Source organism: Grammomys surdaster, unplaced genomic scaffold (assembly GCF_004785775.1).
Source record: "Grammomys surdaster isolate TR1022 unplaced genomic scaffold, NIH_TR_1.0 141, whole genome shotgun sequence".
NCBI lineage: Eukaryota > Metazoa > Chordata > Mammalia > Rodentia > Muridae > Grammomys > Grammomys surdaster.
The window spans coordinates 3650515-3670514 of NW_021604599.1; the positions used below are offsets into that span (position 1 = coordinate 3650515).

At 38.2% G+C, this 20000-nt stretch overlaps 1 protein-coding gene across 5 annotated transcripts in view; it reads right to left on the reverse strand.

Moving 5' to 3' along the window:
- The window catches only part of Cdc37l1 (cell division cycle 37 like 1), a 50421-nt gene that overhangs the window by 21826 nt on the left and 8595 nt on the right, over positions 1 to 20000 (reverse strand). For 2 of the 5 annotated variants that reach the window (XM_028764005.1, XM_028764006.1), the window contains exons 3-6: positions 19748 to 19838; positions 13016 to 13131; positions 12414 to 12536; positions 7981 to 8145 (exon numbers count right to left, since the gene is read on the reverse strand). In XM_028764005.1, coding sequence (XP_028619838.1) covers positions 7981 to 8145; positions 12414 to 12536; positions 13016 to 13131; positions 19748 to 19838 — 495 coding nt within the window. Of the gene's footprint in view, positions 1 to 2134; positions 2449 to 2548; positions 4264 to 7980; positions 8146 to 12413; positions 12537 to 13015; positions 13132 to 19747; positions 19839 to 20000 lie in introns of those variants that run through there. The other 3 variants (XM_028764007.1, XM_028764002.1, XM_028764004.1) reach the window with 3 other exon arrangements.

Genomic DNA, 20000 nt, shown 5'->3' on the forward strand with positions numbered 1-20000 from the left:
ATGGTTGTGAGCCACCATGTGATAGCTGGGAACTGAACTCAGGACCTCTGGGAGAGCAGCCAGAGTTTTTTAACCACTGAGCCACCTGTCCAGCCCATAGCTCACACTTTTTACAGCTCCCTAAAGACCATGGGTTTTTTTGAATACAGCACCAAGCAGTATCATGCCAAGTATGGACTGGCCAGCTGCATGCTTTCCCATAGGACCCCATGCATCAGAAGAGTAACATAAGAAACCAAGTAAAAGATGCAGGGACTTCAGAAATAATCTTCTACCTTTAGAAATGATTAGTTTTTAAGGCCTATGAGAATATTTTCACTTTTGTTAATGATAATAGGCAATCTATAATCAAAATGTATTTCTCTTTGTAATTCCCCATTACATGACATTATAAGCAAATCAATACCATATAGATCAGCTTCTTGGACAACCTATGAAATAGTACAAAAACACCCGTTACAGAGGGAAACAGAATGCTGCATTATTTAAGGGTCTTTCTTGCTAAAATGTGAATGGTATGCTGGAAAAATGGAAATGAAAATACAACCCCAATCCAGACAAGCACCACTTTGAGAACCGAAATGTGACTCACTCTGAGAATAGTAAATTGACTTTACTTTTCTCTGAAAATACCCCAGGGTTAAGCTGAGAATACCTTGTTGACATTTCCACTGTAAGGAATGCCACTTATTAACAGAGATGTATGCTCTTTGGGGAAGCATGTTAATTTACTTAAAAAAAATTTAAAAGTAAAAAAAAACCCTTCAAATATTCATATGTGTATGTATATATTCTATACATATATGAAGGTTGAATGAAACTTGAGGAAGTTGGTTTTCTCTTTCCATCATTTAGATCCCAGAGATTGTCAGGCTTGGTACCAAACACGTTCACCAAGTGAGCCATCTCAACAGCCCTTATTCACTTTTAAAACAGTATGAATGCTAGTCTAAAAAAAAAAAGCCTAATGTTTCTGAAGAGAAATTAAAGGCTATTATAAGCTCCTTTGGTAAAAATTTTGAAAGACCCCATAGATGGTGTAATTAAAAGCGAATCTCAGAGTAATAATTCTAACCAGTATTTTCTCCACTACCATTCCATCCTGTTCTTCCTGTCTCTCTCCTAAGACAGAGTGTCATCTAGGCAGAAGGCTGTGAAGCTTGCTAAGTAGCTGAGGGAAACTATGACCGTCTTTTTTTTTTTTTTTTTGGTTTTTTCGAGACAGGGTTTCTCTGTGTAGTCCTGGCTGTCCTGGAACTCACTCTGTAGACCAGGCTAGCCTCGAACTCTCGAACTCAGAGATCCGCCTGCCTCTGCCTCCCAAGTGCTGGGATTAAAGGCACGCGCCACCACCACCCGGCTCGACTATGACCTTCTAACCCTCCTGTCTTCACATCCCCAGCACTAAGGCCACAGGTATGGGCCACCATGCCCAGTTTATGTGGTGCTGAGGATGCAATCAAGGGCTCACTGAATCTTAGGCAAGAGCTCTACCAACTGAACCATATCTAAGTCCTCAGCTATTTCATTAAAATAAAACAACAGTCTGGGGGCTGGAGAGATGGCTCAGCAGTCAAGAGCACTGACTGCTCTTCTAAATGTCCTGAGTTCAATTCCCAGCAACCACGTGGTGGCTCACAACCATCTGTAATGGGATCCGATGCCCTTTTCTGGGGTGTCTGAAGACAGCTACAGTGTATTCAGATAAAGTAAATTAAAAATTAACAACAACAACAAAAAAAACCCCACAGCAGTCTGTTAAATACTTTGATGTCAACTATTTTTCACTGATTAACTGATGAGTTTGAATTTCTCATAGATTAGGGAATTACTATTCTTTATTACTTAAGAGAGGAAATTTATTCTTGCTGGAGATAGCTAGCTGAATACTAAGAAAGCATTTTCAAAATCAAGGAAATAGAAGGACTCCAATAGACTGTCATTTTGTTTTGAGATCGTCTCTCTACGTAGCTCTGGGTGTCCTTGAACTCAGAGAGATATACCTGACTCTGCCTCCCAAGTGCTAACCATGTGCTACCACACACAGCCTAATATATCACCTTAATACTAAAGTCCTGCCAATGATTAAGTTACCATCCTTAAGTGCAAATTATGACATTCATTAGTGGTTCCTTTGGTAAAAAAGTTCCAGCCAAGTATTAAAAAAGTTTCTCTTAAATCAATTCTCATCTTGGAAAACAAAACCAAAATAAACTTTAAAAAATTATATACTCACTTTGCTAATACTTCTGTTTTTGTTTTGGCCATTAAAAACTTTAAATTATAGAAGACAAAATGAAGGCCACAGCCATTTGGGTGTCCACAGACAAGTCACGAGCAGAGTGAAGTCTGAGTGGAAAGTGGTCAGCAAGGGCCACTTCTGTGAAATCAGGGCTTTCTTTTCTTCTATTCTGTCCATTTGGTATCAAGAGGGAAACTGAGAGCATGCTCCAGAAAAGAAGAAAAAGAGAGAAAAAATAAAACAAATATCTTCCATGACTAGGTCACTGATTAAAAAGAAACTTACAAGCCAGTGAGCACTGCCATATAAATTAGTCAGACATTTTATTATAGAGTATATATATTTATATCAAAAGCACAAAAAGACTTTTATTCTGGGAACTAGGAAGATTGTGACATTACAGGAGTATGATTCAACAATTCCAGTCCATTTCCAAAGTATTAGGTGCCCCATCAGCTGAACAGGACAGCAGAGGTGGAGGTCACCGCTCTGAGCTCCCCATGGCCGCTTAGCATGATTCCCTTATTCACACTGAGACCTGCATTCCCAAACCCCAGGTACCCACTTTGCTACAAATTGAAGTGGGACTGAGCCAAAGATTACACTCAAAAATAACCAAAGCTAGTGCTCCTGTATGCTGGAAGATTAATCCTCAAATAATAAGGATATCATAATTGGCACTGTCATCTAATTCTAAATAAAAGAATCATCAAACATCCTGGTGGATCTGCAATGAATTACACAGGAAGAAGTGAAGCTCAGAAGCATCCTCTAGTAACTGAGCTAGAAGCGAGTAGCAGACAGAGTGAGACCCATCGCTGCCACTGAAGGAGACGGTCAGCAAATTCTTAGGCATGGCTGGCAGCTCAGGTCTACCTTTCTCACGGCTTCACCATATCACACACAGAACTGGGATGTAACAAGGACCTTACTCTTCCTGTTTGTTCTCACAGGCCGTTTCAATCCTAAAACTTACTCCCTGAGAGGTCCCAGACTATGTCAAGTAAATTAGGGTAAGCTTGCATTTTATCTTCTTGGAAAATCAGAAAACTGTATCATTTTCTAAACTCACTACCCTCCTTAATATTTAAACAGTCATCAGGACAAAGTCGACTTCTGAACAGTTTTGAGACTACTGGGGATAAATGTAATGTTTTTAATATCAAATTTATACTAGTCAAGGAATTAACTGGTGGTGCCGAAAATACAAATTAAATATCTTAAAACATTAATTTGTGCCATCCAGCTTACTTAATAGTAAAGTAGCTTACCACTACTCATTTATTGCTTTTAATGTGATAAATACCAGATCTGACAGCTGAACTTTGCAGTGGGACACAGCGTATTTTTATCTTTAATTCTTTCCACGAAGTAGGACATGTATATATCCATGTAAAAAAGACTGTGTAGCAGATGTCTCCTCAGTCAACCAGTCTTGTAAACATTGCAGTGTGCAGATTTTCATACTTTGATTCCAAAAATAAGAACAGTTAAAGGCAAATTTAGTAACTGAGGGGTGGGGGAGAGTCCGTCCAGTTTGACTTCCTGCAACATATGGTTACCACTCCTCCCTTCAGAAACAAAACAACAACAAAAACCCTAGCAGCACATAAAAAAAGTTGCAAAACATTTCAGTACTCTTTCCCTCCCATCAAAACCGAACAAAAATAAAGTGCAGCACCCATAAAAGTGTCAAGAAAATAGCCAGGCTCTTCCTTTCTTCTAACAAACTAGTCCTTGGGCTCAGCAGTCTAGCTGAGTCACACAGTGTCCATCATTCTGTCGTCATCTTCTTTGTGTACCACTGAGTCTACACTGCACAGAGGGGCAGGGGTACAACACTGAAGAGAATCTGGATTCTGGGGGGAGAGAGAAAGAAAGACAGACGGGGAACAACACTTGAAAAGCAGCTTCACACCACACATCAACTGTGCACATGGCTTCACCTTCTAGTCCTCTGCAGCATAGCAAATTAGGAAAGAAAGTGGATCTTTGGAGTCCACAGACTGAAACCTGAAGAACTAAAGATAGGAAGTTATTCTTTCTCAAAGAGATGTGATAAAAACAGAGTACATAGACATGACCGGAAATGGTACAGATACCCCCTTTAACTCTTTCAACAAAACTATAATTTTAATTCCTTAACCATACAAGGTTAAATTTCATCATAAGCATTGTATTTAATAAATATGCCTTTAGAAGGCTGGAGAGATGACACAGCAGTTAAGATTACTGGTTGTTCTTCCAGAGGACCAGGGTTTAGTTCCCAGCATAGACACAGCAGCTCACAAACATCTGAAACTCCAGTTCCAGGAGACCTGACTGCCTCATCTGGCCTCTCTGGGCACTGTATGCATGTGACGCACAGACAGAGATTTAGGCAAAACACTCATACATATACAATTTAAAAACTACATTTGTTAAAATACAGTTTTTAGCCAGCAATGTATTCTTAAGATTACTATCTAATTTTAAGAGTTAAGTACTATCAATGTAAAACATTTAGATAAAAGTCTACCTACTGAGTAAAATAAACTAAAGGAAAATCAGATTTTATTCTCTAAAACGAATAGATAACATAAAATATTGTCCAATTAACACAAAATTAAATGCATTCTTTTTAAATTTTCCATGGAAAGGAGTTTAAGATTTTAAAACCCAAGATGTTAGATGGCATGGCCTCCTTTTGAAGTGATTTTTTCCTACTCAGTTATTCTGAACATTTTCCAGCAACTTGGACTTTTTTTTTTTTTTACTACCTAATGTCATTTGTTTATTAGTGAGTATTTGTTTATTATTATTTCTTCTTCCCCTTTGAGATGCGCTCTTAACTCTGTAGCCCAGGCTGGCCTTTAGTTTGAGCTCCTGCTGTCCGAGTCTCCCAAGTGCTGGGATCACAAAGGTGAGTGGATATTGGATGTTTTAAATGGCTCATCTCACAGAGAAACTTTGCTTTTGTCTTAATCTTAGTAAAGTGCAATACTTTTCCAAGTGAAGTACAATGCTCTCTCCTGTAATTCTAGCAACCAAGAGGATCCAGCAGTCTAGGAGGATCAAGAGTTCAAGGCCAACCTTGATGACAACAGTCAAGCTGCCCCCCCCCAAAAAAAAAGAAAGAAAAGAACAAAACAAACAAAAACTAAAGGGAAGAAAACCCTACAACACAACTCTTTGTGGTTTCTTTAGTAAAAGGCAAAAGCTAGGTAGAGTTTGATTCTTCCCAAGAGTCCTTCTTATTTTGTTTTAATGTTTCTGTGTAGTATTAGTATTATTCAAGGAGGAAAACAAATCCAAGCCAGGCCAGAGAGCAAACCTGAAGCAGCTGCTCCTCTTAGTCAAGGAGCCAGCCGCTGCTGAGCCTGGCAAGGCTGAGGACAGTGGTAGACGGCATGATGCGGAGGACTCTTCACTATAAAACACTACAATCAAGAGTGTTAGCCAAATTCTAAGTTTATAAAACAATCTTGTTATATTATTCTACTTCCACCAAGTATTGCTAAGTCCTTTTTCTTAACACCCATTTTAGATTTCCTTCAAGACCAAACTTATAATAACTCTATCATGACAGAATTCTGAGTATCAAGTATTGGCTGAAGAGATTCACTGACCCACCAGTCATGGAGAGACTTGAAAAACCAGCAGGAACCAGCATCTTTGCCCTAACTCATGCTGAAACCCCACTGACTGCCACATATCCACCAGCGCCCTCAGCACTTTCCTGGTCCCAGTGCGTGGTTCTCCCTAAAAGCACCTGAGTACTTGTCGTCCTGTGACTCATAAGACTCAAGAGTGGGGAAGGAGTCAAAACTAGCGTGTCAGCCCCATCACTTACTGTGTTGGCTTTAGGCAAAGTAATTTAACCTCATGATTTTCTGTAACTAGGAAGAGTCCTGAACAGTACACACCTCCCCTGAGGCTGTCTAGGTCAGGAAGCTTAAACTCCCACCCTGTAGGGAGCAACTGGTCTACTATCCTAGATTAATTATAAAGAGTGTCCATAATAGAAATAATGCAGATGACAAAACTCTATGACTGCAGCCTTCTCTACCACAAATGGCAATGGAGGCCTGGCCACTGGTGTCAACTGTTAATTTACTTCTCTCAAACCAGAAGTATCTTCTTGATAATACAGGTTGCTTATATTTTAATGTGTATATGCTCTCATTTAATGTAAAGAACCAATGATATCCTATAAGTCTCTTTTTCCTCTGCATGTATCTATCAGGTGACTAATTTTAGGTTTATTTCAACATCATCATAAAACTCTCTTGGAAAAACTGCTTTCTCATGTGCTGCTTCAATACTGTATTTAAATGACATTAAAGAACTGATTCAGGGCTGAGAAGATGGCTCAGCAGTTTAGAGCACTTGCTGTTTTTGCAGAGGTCTAGGGTTCAATCCCTAGTACCTACACGGTGGCTCACAACCATCTGTAAGGAACAGCTCTAGGGGATCTAAGCCCTCTTCTGGCCTCTGTGGGCACCAGGTACACATGTGGTGCACACACATACATGCAGGCAAAATATTTTCATACATATAAAACAAATCTTAAAAAATTAAAAATAAAGAAGAGACCTGCAGGCATTCTTCAGGGGGTTATTCCTGATGTGTCTAATTAAAGGAGAACACTAGTAATTATTTAAAGCCAGAATGTAGATATTTATATCCTTAAAAGTGTTTTTGGCTGAGTTAAATGAGATCAACTGTGTTCCTTACTATTTTATATACTATATTAGGTTAAAGGTTAATGTAAATCTAATAACTTTTAAATACATGTTACTAAAATGGTAAAATTATAGTGACCTAAGGTCAAGAAATTGAAAATTTCATTTTTTTTACCATTTTATGAGGCTTAAAGATAAATACAGGACTCTCCTCATATTGTCTTCTGAATGACACTTTCCATGTCCCAATGTAGACAACAGAATAAACTGGCTAAAGCTGGTCTTAAAATCTTGGAGCTTGGAAATGAGAGATAACTGGGCTCTATTAAACTGCTACTTCTAAAGTCACAATGGGCAGGGTCTGTCTGAACCATCTTACAGTTCTAAAGCCGACTATCAGCAATTCTAGGGGTCGGCTCCATCTTCCCTTCACTGACTTTTTTTTTTTTTCATGCTAATAGCACGGTTTTTAATCTTGATCTTGCAGCAGATTCTGAAGAGGTTAAAATAGTTGCCAATACTATGACTACTACTATCTGGATAGATAAGACACAGAAAGGTCAACTTAACAAGGTATTCATTACAAAACAGCCATGCAGTGGATCCCGTTAGCTATCACTCACATAGCCAGCCTCCAACTAAACAAACTGCCTACAGCGAATGAGATGTTTACAGGGAGCCACCTTGAGTTTTTAATTGAGATGACCAATAGGTAGTGACACTTGACCTAAAGACTGTACAGCTCATCCTTTCTACATCAAAATGAGAGAATTTGGTGTGTCTAATAAACAGAAGAGACTAAATGCCAAAGCATGAAATAACACTAAGGGTTATCAATCAATCAATCAACTGATTTTGAGATGAGGTCTCTCCACATAGCCCTACCTATCCTGGAGCTCACTTCAGAGATCAAGCTGGCCTCAAACACAGAGATTCATCTGCCTCTGCCATGTCCAACACTTATTTTTTGAGGTGAGAAAATTAAGTGGTCACAAAATATTATGCACCAGTGGTCCTAAAGAACAAAATTATTTGACTACGTTTATGAAATGAGTATTCCCCTTTCCAGCTTACCTGTGATAAGGATTCTAAGGAGCCTATGCATCCAACACCAGAATGGGGAACATGATTCTGAACTGTCACAGGTTGAAAGCTTTGTGATTGAGCGTAAAGTCTTACTCTTGATTTAAAAGCTTCAAGTTCATTTTTGAATGCTTCAAAATAACCTTCTTCCTCTGCCTAGAACATGAAAACAAAACAGAATGTTTCTGGACTACTAAACCACAGAGTCAACTCTGAGAAGCACATAGCAGAGCTGGAACACAGACAGTAAAGAATCATCAAAATGCAGGAGCCAGCAGTCTCCTTGCAGAGTGGCACACACTGTTTCTTTTACAGGAACACTAACAACAGTTGGTCTGCTTCCTGTTTCTTTCTGCTTCAACAAAATTAACTAACAGGAAACAACACTCCATATACATACACACAAAACAGGAGTGCCCTGGTGGTACAGTTAAGACCACTTACTCAGGAGGCGAAAGGCAGGAGGAAAGCCAAGTTCAAGGTCTAGTAGACTACACAGTGAATTTACAAAGGACAAAAAGGGTGACTTATGAGACCCTACCTCAAAATAAAAAGCTAAAACTGGAACATAGCACAGTGGTTGGGCACTTGCTTGGTAGCACAAGGTTCTCACTCAGTCCCTAGCATCGCAAACCAGCCGCATCAGCCTCTCATGCTCGCTCTACTCTCAATTAACCAGGGAAGGGGAGCTAGAGCTCCATCTAGTACATCTCAGGACTTTTTAGATTCTCTTTGTAAATGTTATAAAAAAAAAAACAAACTCAGCATTCAAGTTCATTACTGTTATCTTCAGTGCCCTAGCTAAGCAAGTGTTTTTGTAGCATCTGGAAACAAGTATGATAACTTAGGCTTAGGGAAGGGACTCTGGCATCCAGTGATGCAGGAGTCTTAAGTTCTCCATGAAAAGCCCCTCTCTACTGACAGAGGCCTCTTTTTATAGACATGTCTTTCACATGTAACCGGCAGGGTGCATACCTTGCGCTAACAGTTTGCTGGCTTTCAGTTCAGGTGGTAGAAAGACCCTGTAAAGGGAGTTTAGGTTGTACTACTTGGTTGAGATTATAGATTAGTTCTGGGTTACATAAATAATGGAAATTATGTTCTGGGATATCCCGTCTACTTGAATAATTTGCTCAGTTAGGCATGACATCATATTCTAGTTCTAGCTAGTACTCGTGTGATCTACGCTACTGTACAGTGTACACATCCAAAAGTAACTGCTGTCAAAGGCATCATGACTGCTACTCTCTGCAACCCTAAGGCCTACAGGCTTAAATCCAGAGAGCTGTGCCTGTTCAATGAAGTTACCTACAATGCAGAATGATTTAATAAGCTAACCTTTCCAAAACACTTTAAACATGACAGAAACACCCGCAAACATTACTGCCTAATTTTTAATAAAAAAAACTGTTGAGGTTAAAGACTTTAATCATTTTCAGTTGCTTTATCAAAGATAATATTAAAATGTAGTCTGGCAATGTCCCATCACCAAATTAAGTATCAGTTTAAACACATTCATCAAGGTATCACCAAAAGGTATACTTTTTATTGCTTCTATGAATCAAGTAAAATTTAGTTAGCATAAGCCTACCTAAAATTCTAACCTAGTCATTTGTTCATTAAAAGTCTACTGGAAACTGTAGGATCAGACTACAACTTCAAAGAGGTTAGAGCATTTAAGGTAACTGTCTTTTTACATTTAAAAATAAAATCGTTTTTTTTTTTTTTGGTCTGTTTCTAATAGGAAATATTCATTGCAGAATATCATAAAAAATGAAAATAATTCTATACTCAAGAATGATCAAAGTTAAACTTCTGGTATATTTCCTTTTAACTTCTAGTTGCATATGTTAAAATGTGCAAAAAATATGCATATGCACTTCACTGAGCAAAAAACGCCACTGTGTACCCACAGAAGCCAGGAGCTAGACTATCAGCAGGACTGCAGAAAGCAGCTCCCAAGAGCTCTTCTCTCCCTGGGTCTTACTCATACCTTTGTTTTACTTTCCCTCAACCATGTAGCTCTCAAAAATATACTGTTTAGCTCTGCCTTTATAAATGCTTTATAAAGCATAAAATAGCTAAACTGCCAGCTTTATAAAACAGATCTTTAAAATTGATACTGGCTATACAACTAGCTTGTTCATTCAATCATCTATATTTTTTCATCTATAATGATGATGACTATATTAATGAATATACCACAATTTATTTAGGGTTAGGCTGCTATCATGAACAAATCTATAAACAGCAAAGCAGTGAGGACAGAGATAGGAGTTGCTGTGGGACATAATTCTCGAGCCTCACAGCTCACCTGCACTCTAAAAATTCATGCGTGCAGTAATTTCTTTATGTAGGTTACATCGGTCAATTTTTACTGTATTCAAAATTTTGTAAAAGACCCAGGAACAAATCTATTCAACGTTGCCACTAGCAGTGTACTTTTATTTTACACTACTGTGTTTCCAGAGCTAAACATGACTACTTAAGACTCCAAAAGTGACCCGTAAAGTCCAAGAATGTGACAAGTCTGGGCAACAGTGACACATACTCTGAAGCATGAAGACCTGAGTTTGGATCCTCAGTTCCATGTAAACTCCCAGCACAATGGCTCACAACTGTAAGCCCAGCACTGAGAAGGGGGAAAGCCAGAGGCAAGCAGATCCTGGGGGCTTGCTGGCCTGCCAGCCTAGCCAAAACAGTAAGCTCTTCAAGTACACTGAGAGGCCCTGTCTTGGAAAATGGGATGGAGCATGATAAAGGAAAATATTCACTGTCAAGTTCTGGCTTCCACACTGCATACATAAGTAAATCTGTACACACGATATATAATAGTTAAAAGATAAAAACTGTTCTTTAAAGCCTGCCCTGTCCTTGCAAAGGTAGGAACAGTGATATCGCTTTTCATCTCCACAAGCTAACAGGTTCGTCCATCGACTGGGCATCATTACACCCATCTCCTGAGTAGACGAGAGTCAGCGTAGCCACTAACAGCACTGCAGTATTATGGAGATCAATGCTACTGAGGCCTCCTGACTATCGGGGCTCCCGAGTACATGCTGAGACATGCTCTCTATGTTACATTCCTCAAAATGGTGTTGCTATCCAGACGTGCACGTGCGCAGTTCCACTACAAGTACTTCCAAAGGGTTGCTCTAATGTGTACTTCTTCCAGCAGAGCTCAATTCTCATTGCTTTGCTACTTTGCCTTTTAGGAAACTTAATTATTAGTGATTCAGAAAACACAAAACCAGTAATCTTTCTGTACATATCTAGTTTATGTTTATATAAACATGCATCTCTTGCTTTAAACTTGTAACACATTTTTCTCTACTGTCTCGCAACAGGCTCTCACTACTGTAGCCCATGTGGAGCTGTTCTCAGAATGCAACTCATAATCCATTCTCCTCATTTCTACAAGATTTTCATTAAAAAATTGTTTTCTTTTTCTTCTGTTTGTTTTGTTTTTTGAGACAGGGTTTCTCTGTGTCATCCTAGCTGCCCTGGAACTCCCTCTGTAAATCAGGTTGGCCTTGAACTCAGAGACCCACCTCTCTCTGCCTCCCAAGTGATGGAATTAAGGTCACTGCCGCTGCCACCATCACCCAGCTACAAATCTGGTTTCTTAAACAGTGAGTTGTACATGTGGAGGATGCTGTGTCTGTTTTGTTCAACACTGCATCCTAACAACTGAAAGGCAACACTTTATGTCAGTAAACACTCCTTATACATTAAATAGGTAAATGATGAAGTACTCAAACCAGTCGCATTAATTTGAATGGGTTTCAATTTAAATATAGGGTCAAGTGCAGCCTCTCACTCTTTAAGTGTCCATCATCATGAAAATTTCAATCCTATTGTGGTGATTTGGATAGGTATGGCTCCATACACTCAAGTACTTGAATGTTTGGTCCATAGGGAGTGGTACTATTAGGAGATGTGGCCTTGTTGGAGGAAGTGTGTCACTGTAGGGGTGGGCTTTGAGATATTCTATGTTCAAGGTACACCAGTGGTACACAGTCTTCTACTGCTGCCTGCAGTCAAGATGTAGAACTCTTAGCTCCTCCAGAACCATGTCTGCCTGCATGATGCCATGTTTCCCAACATGATGATAATAGACAAAACTTCTGAACTGTAAGCCAGACCTAATTAAATGTCTTTATTTATAGGAGTTGCTGTGATTATGGCCTCTCTTCACAGCAAAGAAAACCCTAACTAATACAACTGTGTTGTATTATAAATACTAACCTATACTATGTAATCTCTATACTAGCTTACATATACTATGTAAGTACTAACACTAGACCTTTCCTTTCACTAGAAAACCTACAGCATTTAGCAGCCTAAACTGCCTCCTGATGCGCCCAGAACCAAGCTCAGCTACAGCCCGACTCTGTCATTTAACAACACCAGTTACGACTTACTTTGGCTTTCTGGAAAAACAAACGAAAACAGCCTCTTGGATCCACGTCACAGTTTTTGGCCATTTCCATAATAAACTGCATCACAACAGCTTGATGTGCTACCTGTTCCATGAGAGCGCCTTTCTGAAAAAGACACACACCAAAGTTAAAGAAAACACTCTGGAAAGAGACTGGATTGGTACTGATGTGAATTTTGAATTTTTACAGTACTTTTAATTTTATTCTCTTTACTGTTAAGTAAAATATTATATAAACATAATATGAACATCTTACTGTTATTACATGGACAAGAATAACTATATACTTTTGGCTGTGTTCATATTGTGATTGCTTTTTGAAAAATTTAAAACATGACTTTCTAACTAGTAAACAAGAAAGGAATGATTCCAGCTCAGAGAACAGGATGACCAGAACCAGCAAAGTGAGCGCACTCGGAAGCAGCACAATCCCTGCAGGGAGCTCCGAGGTTGGAAACAAACAATAAAACTTTATAATTCCTTCTAAAAACCTTCCTCCTTTCATTAAAAGTAAATAATGTAAGAAAATACAATAAAAATTAGAATTCTATTAAGGTTTCCAGACATTCAAGGTTCATACAATACCTGCTCAGCTTCTAGGTGGAAACACCATAAAATAAGATATTTAGCAGTTTCTTCACATACAAGGTATGGGTGGTCAGACAAAAATCTCTGACTATCATCCCATCGACTCAACATACCTGTAAAAAAGAATTGAATCACAAATGTCAAATATTTCCTTTCTTCCAGTGAGGAAAGAAATGGATTTTAAATGTTACTCTTTAGAGACAATTCACGGTTCCAGACCAGTGTAATACATGACAGGGCAAGCTGAGAGAGCTGAACTTCCTAAAGCAATGGCCAGGAAGATTTACTTCAGAGAATTGGTTGGGCTTAAGGAGAGTGTCCAGTTGAAGTCTCCTGCTTATGGGAATACCCAAAGTCCACACACATTGAGATACTTGATCTTCCCTTAAGGTTAAAGCTAGTACCATTACCTTAATGCTAAATCAGAACCATTTACTAAGAGAACAGGATGGTTTTTATTAAAAAGATGAGTAAGAATCTCTGCATTGCCTGGCTGTGGCAAAGACTGCACACACAAGGGCTGTCTGGGCTATACAGCCCGGTCAAGGACAGCCTGAGTAACTTTGGGAGAGCCATTTCAAAAACAAAACAAAACCAAACAAACAAAAAGATTGGGGTATGGTTCAGTGATAAAGTATTTGCTTATTATGCATGAGGCCTAAGGCTCAATCTCCAGTATAAAAATTTTAAAAAGCATGATTTCAAGAAACTATACTTGGCAAATGTAAGGGCTTACTAAAAATTCAGAATACTACTATATTACCTCTATATTTATTTTTTAAAGTGTCCAAGATATAGTAAAATTTATCAATTCAGGAAATTTTATCAACTGGGAAACAATAAGTCAGTATTGTTATTACTGATATGCTTATTATTTTTTAGTCATGCTAGCTATTTACTAATGCTGTCCATTCAGCGTGTACAGGAAACAAGTATTCTTTTAAAAACTAGTTGAACATATTTGAAAGGCTGCCATGTTATCTCAAGATACTAAATGAATCCAAGTAGTACCAAGTAGTACTTCTGCATCTTTACCTAACTTAGCAAAGTCACTATGACCAAGTAACACGGCACCTGCATGTGCTGTTCAAGTTATCCTTGTACGTACTGAGTATCACAACGCCAAAAGTTTCAGGCTTTAGATTTACACGTAGCAGTAAACAGTACAGATGTTATTAAGCCCTCATGGAAGTTTCACAGGACTGTCCTGAGAGTATGACAATAAAACTTCACTTTCAACACAAAATGAATTCCTACATACTAAATTTCACATGCAAACATGTGATCAAAACCAAAGACAAATACCTTACTTGAGAATACACAGCAACATATGGGAATCAATTGAAAAAACACTATGTTTAGAAAAGGGTTGTAGGCAATTTCAGCATTTCTTTTTCATTAAAAAAAAAAATCCCAAGGAGGACTGAGTTTCCCTATATAACTCAGTAATCCCTCAATCTTTAAACTTTTCCAGCTTCTGCTCTCCAGTGCCAGGATTATAAGTGTGCACCATAGTTTTCTGACAATTGGGTCATTTAAGATTTTGAGACACAGAATGATTATGCAAATTTTAAACTACTTCCCTAGAAATTAATGAATGCTAAAAGTCAGAGCTGATAAAAGCACCATCTTCCTTTCTGATACCTAAAGACATAAAATGCTCCTATGCACAGCCTTGGCCCACCCCTTCCCCTATACTCTCATTCAAGAAGGTCCCTTGGAACCCAGGCTGGTTTTCCTATCTCTCTCGATTGCTGGGATTATCAATCAGCCTTTGGGCCAACAGACCTGATTTACAGAGTCTGAGAGATGAAACCTAGGGCTCCATGCACACCTGTCAAGAACTCTACCAAATGAGCTACATACCGAGTCCTTTGCTGGCTGGCTTACACTTCTAAGGAGGCAGTCCCTTCTATTTTTATCTACAATCATCTATTTACCTCAACATGGCAGCATTATGTGAATGAACAAAACCCTGTCCATTTGGACTCTGATTAAAGATAATATGAAAAAGATAAGTAACACTTGTTAACAGCCACAGAGGTGAGATTCCATGCTTAAGTTTGTATCTTTTTAATAACTAAGACTTTAAACTTGAGACTGGACAAGGGTTGTATCTAATGAAGTAAATTACATCTTGAATTTCAAGTATGAAATTGAAAAGTAGTCCATACAGGTCTTAAAACCATGTGGGACTTTATAGGAAAATATTTTAAAAGAATCCACAGTTACAGAGTAGAACATATCTGAAATTACCATTATTTTGAAATCTGTAAACAGAGTAACATAATCAAGGCAGACAGACAGGGTAGCAGACTCTAGAACTACACAGCCTCGGTCTGAACCTCAGCTTCATCTTGGGCAAGTCCCTTCATAGACATCTGAATCTTCCTCCATAGAATAGGGCCAAAACAGTCCCCAACAAGAAGGATTTTTATGAATTAAAGACATTAATTCATATAAAGTACTTAGAACAGTGCCTCACATAGTAAATACTTGCTAGCAGGTATTAACACAATAGTGAATAATTCACTCATACAGCAAATACTTATTAAGACAATCTTCTGGTTAATAAGCCAGCCACTCAAACTACCAACCAGCTCCTCTGAATGCTAAGAATAGCTTACTTTGACAAATTAAAAGAACGTAATATTCCAAACCATGGGTCTTTCTGGTAAACATCTAAATGTCATCATTTCTCAATAGTCTATCTGACGTTTAAAACTGCTCCCAGTGCACATGGTTTGCATTATGTTTACAGAATACATTTGACATTTTATACCACCTACTGTAACTCCACCTACTAAAATTGCTACTGCTGTAAGCTAGGCTATCAGGTCCTTGGGAAGACTGTGTCTAGCTTTACTTGCTGAGCCCTGTATTTCCCGTGTTTCCCATCATCTATCACCAGACAACCATGCCTACATACAAAGTCATGTTAGTTAAAACCAAATCTATCTTTCTCTCTGTCACCTTAAGATGCTTCTGAGATTTTAGGTTACTCCATCAAGTATTCTATAAACTTCTCTGATACTTCCATTTCTCTAAAGTTCAGTGGTTATACATACATACAATATATTTTTTAATATTAAGCCATAACAAAATTGTTAGAATAAGACCTTAAATATTTTTTCAGGTAATAGAAATGAAGTATATTTGTTGTATAGAATTTGGAAAGTTCTCAATTTAAAAAAAATATGCAATTTTATCACAGAGACAATTTAATTCCTATAGTACATATAATTTTCAGTTCATTTTACTTTATATTTTATTCAAGTACTTCATAGCTTTTTTTTAAAAAATGGTTAAAAAACACTTGGCTTTAGAATGCAACGAAGGTGTTACAAGTGAGAAAGAAAACAGCTCCTGTACAAATGTTTACAGTGCTTGATAAAGTGTCCAGTGACCATCCTACAGAGACTCAGAAAACGCTGAATCAAAGCCAACTATGGCTGAAAGGGAAAATGACCGTGCTCTGAAAAACCACTGCATGATTCAAAAAGCAGCTCTGAGGTCCACAAAGACAATGATGTTAAAGATACAAACAACTAGTGGGAACTAGTTAAGAGTAAATACATGAGCTCTGTATCTAAATCAGCATTTTGTTTGTTTGTTTTTGTTTTTGTTTTTTTTTTGCTTTTCAAAACAGGGTTTCTCTTTATAGCCCGGGCTATCCTGGAACTCACTCTGTAGACCAGGCTGGCCTCGAACTCAGAAATCCACCTGCCTCTGCCTTACAAGTGCTGGGATTAAAGGCGTGCGCCACCACTGCCCGGCAGCATTTTGTATTTCTAAAGCACGAGTCAACTAATAAACACAAATGTAAAGGAAAATCAGATTTCAATCTTCCGTAACACTGCAATAGTGGGACCATTTACCGTCAACTGGTAAATTTCATCTAAGTGTAAGGGTAAAGACAGGAAAAAGAGAGTCATCAATAGTCTAATGGAGAGTTGGGAAGAACTCTGAAGAACACAGGCACAATTGAGAGGATGGTGTGAAGTCCCTGCAGCCTCACAGAAGTTCCCACTCACCAGGGCCTCTTTTTCAGGAGATGAGAATGGAATCCAAGTCTGGAAAGCGTCACTTGGAAGCTTTGATTATAGCTGCCATTACAGATGTGTTTTTAAGGAGTTCATCAATATATCTCATTAGTCTGGCAAATACTTTCCTAATAAGCACACATTAGCGGAAATATTTGCTTTCTCCAAAAGTGGCTAATATCAAACCCTCAGACTCTTATCTCAGACCACTATCAACTGTGCTATCACTTTATCAACATACATTTGATATCTCATCATCCCATGTAACTGGAAACTAGTCCACTCTACGTTGACGGAACTTGGCGAGCAGAAGTAGCAGGTCCCCCAGATGCCTATTTATATGATACACACATGCCAAGGAGTGGAAAGTAAAACACAGGAAAAGTTTGGCAGCCTACTACCTTAGGAACATTTCTGTGGATCCAATGTGCTGCAGCAAGTAGGGTATCTCTTCCAAAGTGAAAAGCCCATGTGCATTTCCACTAAGAAACAGGCACAATGTGAATCTGGGAGTGGCTAAAGTCTGGTTGGATTTGAAGACAGCAAGGGTCTGGTTAGTATTACAAGATAAGATGCTGGAAGCTCACAACATGCAATGGTAAAACAAGTGCTTATTAATCATCTGTGGATGTCAGGGCAGCCTTTTCTCCTGGCCATCTTATTAAACACACAATAGTTTAATGAACTAAGGGGTTATGGTGAGCATAGCATTGAGATTATGATAGACTCAAGAGAATGGATTCTTTTCATCAAAGATGTTTCAGTAGCCTAGTCTAAAAAAAAAAAAAAAAAAAAACACAAGCTAAAATTTCAATATGACACTATTCTACAAAATTAATTAGTCCAATTTCTACTTGGAAGGATCAACAATCCCTCACATGAACAAGCCCATTCTGAAGCTGAAAGTGGTCATCTCTCCTTACCATGTTTCTACTAGCAATACATTTTTTTGATCTACCAGATGATCTGGTTAGCGTAAATTATTTTTTACTTATTTTGTATCAAGATAAATGATAAATACAAACTTATGACATTCATTAGTCTTACCATGGAATACTCAGAAACTCAGTTTTACAAAGTGAGAAAAGAGTCTATTACTATAGACTCAGTCTTAGTATCAAGGTAGATTACAACAACTTGTGAAGTTGGGATGTTTTTGCACACAGAATTGTCATTTAATCAAAGCACTCATTCTACAACAAAAGAAGGTACTGTTTCTCACTTACTAGGTGGCATGGCTCCAAAACAACTGGCAAAACAAAACAAACAAAACAAAACCAAAACACGACAGCACTAGCGACATTCTTCTATCAATGTTATGTATGTCTAGAATGAAGTAGCGGCAGATGGCACATCATTTTCCTGCAGCAGACACATGGGTCTTAGTAGCAAGGATTAAGTAGAAATGGCAACTGACAACACAGGACTTGTAGGCTAGTTACTGTTTCTATCCATTCTGTCCTTCCTGGTTTAAAGATTTTAACATCTACCCAAAAGAGGGCTGCTTATTCCATTTATTTCCATATATGAAATGACACAATGAGATATCTATATCTATATAGATATAGATATCTCTATCTATCTATCTATCTATCTATCTATCTATCTATCTATCTATGAACTTGTGTGTTTAGCCCTTCAGGTACTAGTCTTTGTTGCTGTTGCTTGGGTTTGGCTATTTGTGAGTCTCATTGCCCAGGCTAACCCTGAACTTGCCATCTCCCAGCGTCAGCCTCTTCAGGGCTGAGATTACAAGATGTGTCAACATGCCCAGCTTTCTTTGGGTACTATTCTTGAATTAAATGTACAATTTCTCCTTTTGAAGCAAAAATCCTCTGAGGGACCACAATGGAAAAAGGTTTCAACATGCCGCTGGTTAACAAAACATAAGCAAGAGCCATGTCTTCTCATTCACACAGTACTTGACTAACTCCTCACACTTCCAAGCAGGACTTTCAATCCCACAGTATCATATTGCTTGTAAGTCTCAGAATACACCATGCACATATTATCTGACTCTGCATTTCTCACACTGTTGCCTAATCTTTATGGAAAATCCTGAAAATATGTCCCTCCTATAAAAACTCAGACATTACCTCCTCTAGGAATCCTTCACTTAAATCAAGTTCATTCCTCTTCACCCAATAGAAAAACAGCCAGTTCTGGGGCCAGAAAGATGGTTTAGTCATTAGGAGTACTTCCTGCTTTTCTAAAACCTGAGTTCAGATCCCGGCACCCACATTGGGTGGCTTACAACTACCCAGAACTCCAGCTGCAGGGGATCTGACACCATCTTGTGGTCTCCATGAGTCCCCTATACATGTGGCATATACTTATACAGGCACAAACACACATACATATAACGATGTATCTTTACATCTTTGTGTATACATGTCTGTTCTATTATCCAAGCAACATGTCAAGGAACTATGAATTACATAGCATCATATGCAAACCTGAAACAAGGCAAGTGAGAATCCAAGCTGGAGCAATGGCATTAACAAACTACTTCTCTTTACAACCTGATACAAGAAAACTCGGAACAGACTGTGGTGACACTAACAGAAGCGCAACATCATAAGTTGTGTTGGCCACGAATTTGGGGCCTCATTTTATAGGTTCATTGTTATACACCTACCAGTGATGTTTAAAACAATAAAGAAGAAAACTTAAGTAGTGAACTTACCAAAATGTCTGATTTTTTGCTCGTATTTCTGCATAAATGATTGTGACTTATCTTCATCTTCTGTTTTTCTTTTATCTTGATTAATAAAACTCTGGAAAAAATTTAGTGACTAAAATCAGTATTTTAACTAAATCTCTTTAAATATTGAATGCTTAGCAATCATTCCTATAGACATGATGCTATAAGAATAGATAATTAAATTAATCTGCTAAACTCATCATTAAAAATTTAAACATTCTCATTTGGTAGTTTC